Source organism: Octopus bimaculoides, chromosome 1, assembly GCF_001194135.2.
Source record: "Octopus bimaculoides isolate UCB-OBI-ISO-001 chromosome 1, ASM119413v2, whole genome shotgun sequence".
Lineage (NCBI taxonomy): Eukaryota > Metazoa > Mollusca > Cephalopoda > Octopoda > Octopodidae > Octopus > Octopus bimaculoides.
This window is the reverse complement of record NC_068981.1, coordinates 88,951,485-88,964,361: the sequence shown is the minus strand read 5'-3', so window position 1 is coordinate 88,964,361 and position 12,877 is coordinate 88,951,485. Positions and strand designations below refer to the sequence as shown.

The 12,877-nt window shown below is 35.3% G+C and overlaps 2 protein-coding genes across 3 annotated transcripts in view; both read right to left on the bottom strand.

Moving 5' to 3' along the window:
- The window catches only part of LOC106879613 (uncharacterized), a 354,338-nt gene that overhangs the window by 224,696 nt on the left and 116,765 nt on the right, over positions 1 to 12,877 (bottom strand). The gene's annotated exons all lie outside the window — the stretch shown is intronic.
- The window catches only part of LOC128246973 (piggyBac transposable element-derived protein 3-like), a 123,824-nt gene continuing 119,981 nt past the window's right edge, over positions 9,035 to 12,877 (bottom strand). The window contains exon 2 of the mRNA XM_014929263.2: positions 9,035 to 11,070. Within this exon, the coding sequence (XP_014784749.1) occupies positions 9,224 to 10,348 (1,125 nt within the window). The 5' untranslated portion in view covers positions 10,349 to 11,070 and the 3' untranslated portion in view covers positions 9,035 to 9,223. The remainder of the gene's footprint in view (positions 11,071 to 12,877) is intronic.

Below are 12,877 nucleotides of genomic sequence, written 5' to 3'. Positions count from 1 at the left end.
TATATATATATATATATATATATATATATATATATATGTATGTATGTATGTATGTATGTATATATGAGGATTTGGGTGACTACATTATTGTTTAACAAAAGATCAATATGTAAATATCTTGGAAGAGCCATTTCATTGTAATATGCTTTAAAAAGTCGGCTCGAGCTCAGCCATCGTTATATTTCGTTTCCACAGTTATGATAATACTATATAGTTGCTGATGAGTCATGTCTGTATATATAGTATTAATCAATAAAACAACGTTAATGTATCTCTTGTAGATGGGTTGATGGTGTCAATGTTTTGATATTTTTCCTAACAGGATATATTCATTCCTAAACAAGAGCCTTAACAAACAGCATTCACAGAATGGCACTGAAAGCCTCCATCCCCATATCACCTTTCTGTGGTGCACAATTACCGTACGAAGAGACTGGAGCTGGAAGAATATGCAGTACTAATGACAAGTCACTTGTGCCATAATAACGGGAATAGGAATATCATAAGTCAATAAGCAATCAGATAAAGCCTTGATTAAACACTATATTTCTTAATTTCAATAAGTACATAGTCTATAGTGTAAATTCAATTGATTGCCATACAGAGATTGTAATGATATTAGATTACATATACATACGTTCATACATACAAATGTACATATATCTACACACATGCTCATAACGTAGATAGATAGATAGATAGATAGATAGATAGATAGATAGATAGATAGATAGTTAGATAGATAGATAGATAGATAGATAGATAGATAGATAGATAGATAGATTGATAGATATTCTCTTACTTGCTTCAGTCTTTGGACTGTGGTCGTGCTGGGCCACCGTCTTAAAGGGTTTTAGGTGAATGAATGAAGACATAAACAAACTAACTCCGGTCGCTAAGCTGTGAAGATGTCAAACACAAAACTTGCTCTCTCTCTCTCTCTCTCACACACACACGCACACACACACACATACATATGCGTGTGTACGATGGAAAGCTTTCAATTTCCGTCTGCCATATTGAGTGACAAGGGTTTGGTCGACCCGAGGCGATAGTAAAAAAAACTTGCCCAAGGTGTCCCGCAGTGACACTGAACCCAGAACCGTGTAGAGGTAATCAATTTTTTTTACCACACAGTCACTCCTGCATCTCCATGATTTGTTTATAGTATAAGGCCTCAGTTTATTATGAGAGATCTTTCGTTTGACTCACTAGCAGCAGCATCGGTAGAAATATGAGACATGTCTGCTGAAGTTCGTTTCCTTTGTTTAACATTTCAGCTAGATAAGTGAATGTGTTTTAATTGCTATAGCCAATTCTTTGAATTCACAAATACAAAAAAAAACCTGCATGGTTTACGGAAGAAAATAGATTATTTTACTTTCTATAAAGACGGAAATTAAAAACCTCGCAATTCGTGTCCCTCATAATTACAGTAGCTGTACATGTTTAGTAAGTAATTAGGTAACGCATGAGACTCGACCTGGCTTGTGAACCCAAATTAGGAATAGCTTATATATCTTTATATAGAGCTCCTGAATAAGCGTACGAATATTAAGTCGTTTATCTAAAAGCAATGGTATTCGTATTACTTGATATATATTTAAAATACAAATACTATTTGAGGATGAAATAATTCTTACCGGCTCAGCTTGTTGGTACTTAGTAAAGATCATTGATTTTACACTCCATCTACCACTTTTAACAATGAAAGTTAGATACGCGGCATGTAACAAAACCCCATTACTTAAATATCGGATAGACTCCTTAGACATTCTTGTGCCGTATTAAGCTAAATTCTAAATTGTAACGTTATGCAATTCTTTTTGTTATCTGAGAAAGTAAAATATTCCACGAGTAAGGTTACTGGGGTATGTCAGTAACTTGAAACTGCAATCAAAGTTCAAAGAAATCAATGCTTAATAAGTTGCTTTTTAAAGCTGCATCTCACAGTTGAAAGTAACTAATTAGATGTAGTGGTAGTAGTGGTGGATTCATTAATAGCAAAAAAAAGAAATACAAAACAAATGTATATGTAAAATAACCCACAAAAATATGCAAACTTTAATCGATGACACTAATTTTGTACTCTCAGTGTATCTCACGCGACATCAGAATCAAATTATAAGCGAACTATTCAATCGATGTAAAAAAAAGAGCCAATGATTAAAGGCTTTTAAACAGAAAAATATCTACTGGAATGCAGGATATTGGTCGATATCAATGATATAGGAATAGTATTTCGAATCGATGATTTTTATGTTTAGAATAAATTGAGGTAACAGCAATATATTAATTAGTTAATGGATACTTTTTGTAGATCAAATAAATAATGAACTGTATATGGAAGTGTTAATACGTAGAAATAGGTGTATGTTACGTGCATAAAAATAAGGCGAGGTAAAATAAACAACCGAAGGTTTTTACAGAATGTGTACATGTACATGTATACGTTTGCGCTTGCGTCTACGTGCGTGTGTGTGTGCATGTCTCAATTTGTGGATGTTTGTGAGTCTTTGGTTTATGCGTGAAAACGACATATATGATTTGTTCCTGAGTTGAATTAAACAGCCTATCATTCTTTCACCAGCTCTCGTGTGTGTGTATAAGTATACACACATACACACACACACATACACGCACGCACGCACGCACACGCTCACACACACACACACACACTCACACACACACACTCACACACACACTCACACACACATATATATATATATACAGGGGTTGGACGAAATAATGGAAACACCTAGCATCATAGCATCATAATTTTAAAATATCTATAAAACCGTCAAAAGCTTGTTTATTTTTATGTTTTTTAAATTTATTATTAGTGTTGCCTAATATGTTTTGCTGAAATTGCTGTTTCTTTGCAGATATCATCAGAAAAAAGTCATTAAAATTCATTAAAATGACAGATCTGTCGGACTTTCAAAGAGGTCAAATTGTTGGTGCACGTATGGCAGACGCTAGAGTAACGAAAACAGTCGAAAGGTTTGGTGTATCAAGAAGTACTGTCTCCAAAGTAATGACTTCCTTTGAGAAAGAGAGAAAAAACCTCCTCGTCGAAACAAAACTCCGGAATAAAACCAAAACTTTCAGATAAGGACAGTCGGACTCTTAGGCGGATTGTTAGAAAGGATCACAAAAGTACAGCTCCCAAGATTACTGCAGAGCTTAATGGGAATAAATAAATAGACAACATCCTTTCACTTTTATCAAAAGATTAAAAAAGTATGGAAGACTTTACAGATTATAAGACAAATGATTAATGTAAATGAATATGAATTATCTATTGTTGGTTTCCCATCACTCTAGAGCCCCCGATATCGATATTTTCTAAAACATCTAAATAACCTACGTTCAGGTCCGAGATATGAAGCAGCTGTGTATAAAATCTTAAAGAAATAGGATGAAAGACGTAGAAGTTATTGAGGTACATAAAATTTTTGAACACACACACTCACACACACACACACACACACACACACGCACACACGGAGAAAACAACAATTTTATATATATATATATATATATATATATATATATAAGTTTGTTTAAGGAGACACAATGTTTAGATAATAATACTATAATATGATTTACATCAGCATAATAATGATATGAGGTAAAATATACGTGAAAAGTGTAAATAAATAAAAGATGACACAGCGATCAAAAATCATATTAGATTAAGGAACTTAGAAATTAAAATTGTAAGATTCATTGACGGCGGTGAGAAATCATAAAGATGGATTTAAAATTCAGAGAAATAATAAGGATAAATGTGTTATAAGATTTCTAAACGAATGTTTATAGAGAGTTATAGCACCATAAAAGATGTCTTTCGTCGGCTGTTTCTGGGTTCACTTCTCTACAAGGCATGAATCCTAAGTTTCACACTGACAATGTGTCATATATATATATATATATATATATATATATATGGTAAAACAGATTTCAATGAGGACGACATATTATATAGTAAAGTTGATAAAATGTGTGCTTGGAAAGTGCCCTGAAGAGTGGAAAAATTCGTCGTCCATAAGTCCACACTAGATAGATAAATAGATAGATAGATAGATAGATAGATAGATAGATAGATAGATAGATAGATAGATAGATAGATAGATAGATAGATAGGTAGATAGATAGATAGATAGATAGATAGACAGACAGACAGAAGAGTTATATCTATATGTATGAGAATATGTATGTGTGTATGTGTATGTCTGTTTGTATGTATATATATATTTATATGTACGTACATGCATATATATACATATATATATATAACATGTCTTGTTATTCCCTTCATGAAAATATTTAACAGCGTGACATCCCCAAGATTTTGTCCCTTAGATATTAATGAGATATCAACATAGGAGGCAACTGTGTAGAAAAGTAGGGAATAGTAATTTCCATGGACTCACGACCGGGGAAACTACGAAACTAGTGGGTTTTTTTCATTGTCGGAGAGGCATCTTATATCCCGACCGTCTTAATAAAATATCCAGCGACTGTTTGGGGATCCAAGAAGTCCCATAATTGACTTACACTTGAAAAGAAGTATTTCTACATAAAATTTTTAGTGGTAAACGATTGTGCACTATGAGTGATACTATTTAGATAGTTGATGTTGATAAACTGACAGCAAGCAGAGAAATACCATATTGACCAAAGACTGCAAACTCTATAGATTTCAAGTAAAAATTAACTTCTCGTTTGTGTACCTACATCTACATGTAAATACACATTATACACATATACACAAATATACGCGCTGTTGAACGTTGGCCCACGTGAATTCAGCCTTCTTTCCACAGGTCTTGTTTTTCATCTTGAGATTTGTCTAAAAGCCTACCTTGATACCGGTATGGTCATTAAGGTCTTGACAATGCAAAAGTTGAATTGGCTTTTATGCCTACCTGTAACATATCACATCTCTGATCTGACATGAAAATGCGGGTATATGTATATATATATATATGTGTGTGTGTGTGTGTGTGTGTGTGTGTGTGTGTGTGTGTGTGTGTGTGTGCATGTAGAGAGAGAGATAGGGAAGGAGGGACACAGGCAAACAGACAGACAGACAGACAAACAGATAGACAGATGGATAGTAGATCGATATCTACCTAGATAGATAGATAGATAGATAGATAGATAGATAGATAGATAGATAGATAGATAGATAGAAAGCGCTTTCAGTGAAGATCGTTCGTTGAAAAGCATATTTTTCGAATGACATAATCGTTGAAAATTGTACGTAGCAATACGTATTCATGGAAAAGAAATATAACAGAAATACATCGAAGCTTGATATCAACGATTTTTTTTTTTTTTATGAGAAGAACGAAATACGTTTAAATAAAATATATTTTCAATTATATTTTTCTGGTTATCGGAGGAATATTTTGAAATTACATCAAAAATTAATCGTAACTCTTTGGTTCTGAAACAACATATAAATTTAAAATGATAAGAGCAAATTGATTTTTTTAATGAAATACATTTTAAAATATTGATTGTGTGTGGGAACGTGTTCCTTACATATATTACATCCAGTACAATAAACATACAATTGTTGAAATTTCTTCAGTGTAACATTTTCTTTTCTTAGACACAAGGCCAGAAAATTTGGGAGGAAGTGTTACAGCCGATACTATGGACAGCAGAACTTTACTGGTACTTCCATTTATCGACCCCGGGGAGAGGAAAGGCAACGCTGACCTCAGCAAAACAAATATCGCAAAGCATATTTCTCCGATGCTCTTTCGTTTCTGCCAGTTCGCTGTCCTGAAATTTCAATGATAATGATTTCTAACAGCGGCAATGACCACAATCTCTATAGTCGATTAGATCTGCTCAATAATACGAAAATTACAGACCAGTCCGCTTTAGAAAAAAAATCTAGTAATATACAATAGTAAATTAGAGGAGCTAGACGGGCAATTAGAAGACTCAAGGAGATAACATATCACATGAATTAGGTTGTCCAAACGATGTATTGCTCATGTTAAGGAGTATGGAAAGGAGCAAAGGCCGTTAAGTATTCAAATGTGGTAAAAGTGACGTAACAACAGCGGCGCACTTCGCTATTTTGGGAACAACGGCTGCGTTGTTTAGGGAACAACGGCTGCGTTGTTTAGGGAACAACGGCTGTACGATTCCAAATAGATTTGTGCGTTATGTTAAAACTGTTATATTAAAACTGTTTGCGATTTGCGTGGAGCGACGGACTGAAGAAAGTGAACTTCGATATCTACCTAGACGGTCTCCCGCAATCCTCAGGCCACAACGCAGTGTACTACCAAACAGTAATTTCAGTAGATGAAGTAGCAGTAGTTGTGTATGAGATGCGATGAACAAATCGTCAGGACTGGATGGTACTTCGTCTGTCCTTCCGTTCTGAGTTTAAATCTCTCCGAGGTCAACTTTACCTTTCGGGGTCCATAAAATGATTATCGGTCGTGCACTAGAGACGATGTAACCGCCCAACAAAGTCCTGTAAAAATGTCAGGTCTTGTGCCTATAGTAGAAAGAAGTAGTTCTAGTAGTTGTAGTAGTGATGGTGGTTCTGTTGGTGGCGGCGTTTCTGACATAAGCAGTGGTAGTAGTGTTGGTAATAGCGTTAATTTTTTTTTATTGTTATACGAATTGCCTTTAAATGTGATAGATTAACAATTGTGCGGAAAGATTTAAAGCCAGGAGGGCTGATGCTATTTTTAATAACTGCAAGATTAAACAGGACAAATTGTTAATATTTTTTTTCTATCTCATTTTAATTATATTTATTTTTATTTATTTTACGTCATTTCGATCAGAAATAGAATCGATATTATGAATATCACATTTATATACATATATATACATTTTTATCTATTTTGAGTAATAAACGCAGCAAAAAGGTTATATAACATGTTCAGGCTACTGAACTCATATTTCAAATTCTAGATTGATATATTTTTTTAAAAGCTTCTCTTCCACTTCAGCTTTTGTATTTGTATATTTGCTCTGGAAATTGCAAGTGTATAATTATGACTGCAAGTCATATTCGAATATGATTCAAATATATGAAAATTATTAATATGAAAAATCGAAGAAAGCCATTTACATGTGTGTGTGTGTGTGTGTGTGTGTGTGTGTGTGTGTGTGTGTGTGTGTGTGTGTGTGTGTGTGTGTGTGTGTGTGTGTGTGTGTGTGTGTGTGTGTGTGTGTGTGTGTGTGTGTGCGTGTATATTAATTTTTTGACAGGTCGCGCTTTCTAACTACGAAACAGTTTTAGACTCTCAATTGAAGCACAATCAATAAGAAATGAATAAATATGATAAATTCTAATTTCTCTACCGCAACGAGTTTTTGCATAATCGTAGCAAATCTATGTTCAAGTCGTTCACTTACATACAGAGTTATATATCATCATTTGCTCATTAATTTATACACCTTATTCCCTAGTCGTTAGTCTTCTGGAATTATGCACATGTCTATGTTCATGCTTCTGTCAAATTCCTAACGATTCTGCCAGATTCCCGTCTTACAGAGAGAGGAAGAGAAACAGACAGACAGACAGATAGATAGAGACAGAGACAGACAGAGAGACAGAGAGAAAATCTTTTCTATTTTAGGCACATGGGCTGAAATGTATGAGGAGGAGGCTAGTCCATTACATCGATCGCAGTACTGATATGATACTTGTTTTATCCACTTCAAAAGGACGAAAGACAAAGTTGAACTCAACGTTAAGATGAACGAAATCTCGCTAACCATTTTTTCTAACGAGCTAACGATTCTGCCGGATCGCCGCCTTAGGTGGAGAGAAGAGACTGGTTTCAAATGTTGGCACATTGCCAGCAATTTCTGAAGAAGGGGTAAGTCGGTTACATTGACACCAATGCTCAACAGGTACTGATTTTATAGACTCCGAAAGGATGAAAGGCAAAGTCGACCACGGCGGAATTCAAATTGAGAACGTATAGACGGATGAAATATTTGGAGAGAAAATATTAAGCAGAAAACAGGGGTGGTATTCAAAGCATTACAGAGCTTATTATTTTTTCCATTATTTGACTCGTAACTGTGGCCTATCCTGAATTTTCTCTGTGCGTCTTACAATACTGGATAGTGGAGACGATTCAGAAGTCCACTACTGAGCTTGATTTTAGCTGGCTGTCGCACTCTACTGTGCCTCCATATATATCTATACTATAATGGAGAAAGCTACTTATTAATTAAGTATGTAACAATAATTAAAAGTACTAAAAGAAAGCAATTTTTAAAGGGTTGACCATCTGGAAATATTTTATAAACGTATGTTCTAAGAAATTTACTATAATTTCGATTTCACAAGTATCTTGAATTTTTCTGACTCCAGTTTCTCGCAAATTCAAATATTCATTGCATTCACTGCGGAGTATTCCATTCTCATTTGCAAAGTCTTTCCCTTTCTCTTTTATGTTCTCATTTGCTATTTGAAAAACCGACGGTTTATTCTATTAATGTATACGTAACTTATTATTTCTTATTTTATTAATCTATACGTAATTTATTATTTATTGAATGAAAATTTTAAAAATACCCGCATAATTTTTGAACGCACGATGACAGAAGAGCCTAGAAAGTTAGGTAATTACTATTAGAAGACGAGGAGAAAATAAGTTACCGACCAATACTCGAAACTAGCACCTTATTCACAGTTGCCAAACACTCTGTACCATTAAGCCATATATACACAAACAAGAAGGTGGTGAGCTGGCAGAAACGTTAGGACGCCGGGCGAAATGCTTAGATGTATTAACTGGAATTTTTATATGAAACTTTGATTTCTAGCATAAAACAGCTTTAGAAACACCTTGGAATGATCAAAATAACATTTTAAATAGAAATAAGCGAGATATTGGGTGATCTCATATGAGATCACTGGGATGTTACAGTTGCAATAACCCTAGTGTATCTCAAAATGCAATCTCTAATTTTGGTATTCAAAACTACTTACTCTATAGGGATAAATGAAGAACTATACGTAATCATGAACAGTTTATTTTTCAAAGCAAAAAAAGATATTTTTATTTTGAAAGGGAAAAATTAGCTATACAAAAATAAGTAATATGAACTAATGCTAAAAATGTTTGTCCTTTGTAATTATAACAATATGAAGGGAAACAGTTTACACATATAGTGACTGCACACTTTGATCAATTTTTGATAGCTACTTTTATCTTCAGCCATTGTACTTATGATAAGAAGAGAAACAGGTTACACATAGAGTGACTGTGCATTTCGAATAATATGTCCTGGGCCTAGCAGTGCATGGCTTATTCTGGCATCGCCTTTGTTCACTTCGTTTCATTATAATGTGTCCTTTGCAATCAAAACGAGCATCGTGAGGGATTTGTGAAGGCGCTGAACAGCTGCGCTTTTTACCTAGTTGTTGCCTGTTTGTAGAAATTTTCAAATAGGATCGGCAAATTGCTCTTCTAAATAAAAGCAAATCCATTTTGGTGGCTGGTTTTTCATCGTCGCTATTTATCAAGTTATATATGATATGGGCATTCACAACTGCCATGTCCACAATTCGAATGAAGATAGGCCAATACCACTTTTTAGCTCTGATTGTTGTTGCATATTTGCTGATCCACCAATCATGCTTATCGATACCTCCCATATATGCGCTGTAATTTTTGAACACATGAGGTTGAGAAACTGAATCCTTTGCTTTGCATTCCTTCAGCCAGCGTTGCACTTTTTGAAGAGGTTCCACTGTATCATAATTAGTTCCAATAGTGACGCATGTATTATGAAGCCATTTTACGAAAAGAATTTCTTCATTGGTGTCAAATCTAAAGCTGTATGTTCCTCTTTTTTGCTTTTTCAGTTCTTTTGCTTCCATCAAAGGGCATTTCTTTAGCCTGTTCTCGCGCACAGTTCCAGTTGCTTGAAAGCCGAGTTCGCGAAGATGAACCAGTAACTCATATCCGGTAAATAAATTATCAAAGAAGACAGTATATGATTGTGGTTCTTCTACGACATCTAGCATGTTCAATATAACTTTTAATCCAAGCAGTAAGTCCACGCGGTTGTCATCAAATGAGCTCTTGCCACAATAAAGATCAAAATTGTAGCAATAACCAGAGACACCGCATAATGCCCAAAACTTGTAGCCAAACCTAATTGGCTTACTCCTAATGAATTGTTTCAGAGCGTGATGGCCATAACATTTGACTATCATTTCATCAACAGCAAGGTGTTCTTCAAAAATACCAAATTTCATGAATGATTTTTGCGGAGCAGCAATCAGTTTTCTTACTTTGAATCCTCTATCATTTTTTATTATTTTCGGCTTCATTATTGTCGCAGAAATGTAGAATGCTTTTCATTTCTTGAAATCTTGATCTAGACATTGCATTTTTCACGATTTGTCGGCCCAGATCTTCATCGTTCGACCAATATTGTGTTTCTGCAGGGAGTTTATGATAACCAGATATTAGTAACACTCCAATGAATAGTTTTATGTCGTCTGAGCTAATTGTAGCTGTGGACCTGTTCTTACGTTCTGTAGCATATCTAACACTTTCTTTGATCATGAGCTGTACGATTTCTTCAGAAAAAATGTCTTCAAATACTTCAACTGGAGTTGAGCCCTTCAATTGTTCTTTCATGTTCATCAAGTTATTTTCATAAGCCTTACTGCGATCATGAACTTTTGTATATTCCGGTGCCTTACACCGCCATGTTGGTACTGAATTGCATAGTTTTGTTTTTTTTTGGTGCTGGCATTGTTTCAACGCCAATTTCCGGATAATTAGCAACATTTTCTCCTGTTGTATCCTCAATTACTTCTTCACTGACGATCTGTGCAGCAACATGTAATTCGAATGATCCGGCTACGTCCTCAATGTCAACATTTCCAGTACAGTCATCGTCAATGTCTTCATTGTCAGTTAGGGCATCAGCTTCTGGTGGGATGATAACAGCATCTGCCGATTCTACATCTTCATCTTCCATAACTTCTTCCAGTGTGGTCAAAATCTCTTCCACAGTTAGTGATTTGATGCGCCTTTTAGACATCTGTAGGACAAAAAAGTTATATTTATGAAATTGTGTGGAGGGAGAGAGAGAGAATGAATGAATGAATGAATGAATAAAAGTTATCTGACGTCATAACATCAAGGTCATCGACGCTGAAGAGAGAGAGAGAGAGAGAGAGAGAGAGAGAGAGAGAGAGAGAGTTAACAGGTAAATTTATAATAAATGAATAAATAAATATTCACTACAAAATATTTATAGATAATGCAATGCAATATACAATATATATAATTATTTTCATATGTACATTACAATACTTTTATATCAAACCTTACTAATAAGTAGGAGAGTTGATGCCCTTCTAGCACCACTCTCGACAATTGAATGATTATCTGTAAACAGATTCCATGCTTATAAAGGCTTCAAATTAGACAGGCATCAACAAGTTTCAACGAGCAATACTGTGGCATTTAATTAGAACTCATTCCCCGCATGCTTGTAGATTGTATGTCACCTTTTCTCAAGTAACAATCACGTGACGTTATCATCACCCCCACCCCACCCCCCACATCGCTTGTATGACGCATCCCTGATTGCATGTACAAGTATGCTTGCCTTTGCCTAAAGAAGCACTCCGTCGGTTACGACGACGAGGGTCCCAGCTGATTAGATCAACGGAACAGCCTGCTCGTGAAATTAACGTGCAAGTGACTGAGCAATCTACAGACACGTGTACTCCTAACGTAGTTCTCAGGGAGATTCAGCGTGACACAGAGTGTGACAAGGCCGACCCTTTGAAATACAGGTACTACTCATTTTTACCAGCTGAGTGGACTGGAGCAACGTGAAATAAAGTGTCTTGCTCAAGGACACAACGCGTTGCCGGGAATTGAACTCACGACTTTATGATCGTGAGCCGAATGCCCTAACCACTAAGCCACGCGCGTTCACTGCCTTTGCTTAATAAATGACTTATCAGCCCAACGTTCTGCTGTGCGGTCGTCGTGTTCTCCTTACGGGTTGATTAGTTCAAATTACTACAAATACCTATGCTCAGCTATCTGGTGGTGCAACAGTAAACACGTTCTGACCCGTCTAATCTGTAATCACTTCCTACCAGTGATCTCAAATGAAATCGACAACTTTTATAGCCTCCTATTCTCTTTATATTACATGTACTATTGTTTTCAAGTATTCAAATGTTTAATGTACGTTACTTCAACATGTACCATCTGGTATTATCTTCTAATTATAGTTTAGTATGATTTATTTCAATAAGTTCATACTGACAGTTCTCCCGAGTCAAATTCTGATAATTTTCAACTTATGTTTCGTTAAATTTACAGTGAAAAATTAGCAAACCTCATTTGGATATCTGAGAAATATACCTAGTAGATATAGCAAAAAGGTTAAATATGTGTAAACATTGACAGATAATTACGAAATTTGAAAATTTTTAAGTGATCTCATATGAGCTCACTGGTAGGTAATGAGTTAATCCTCGTCAATGACTCTCAACACATAAGGCTAAACTTAGCTACCGCTGTCAGTGTTATAAGAAAACCGTTGGCTTTTGAGTTGTTTTAAACTTGTTTAAAGCAACATCTGGTGCGGGTCAGAACCGGCTGTCACTAGTGTGAGCTCAATTAAATTTGCCTTTAGGTTGAAATTACTAATAAACTACCCGTTTAATTTGTGGTATGTATATATATTATATCTATGTGTGTGTGTGTGTGTGTGTGTGTGTGGAAGTAGAACACCCCTATTGGTTGACTCCTAATGGACTGTGCCACAATATAAATGGACATACGCAGAGAGCCTCCAAAGCGATACAACAATATATATATAT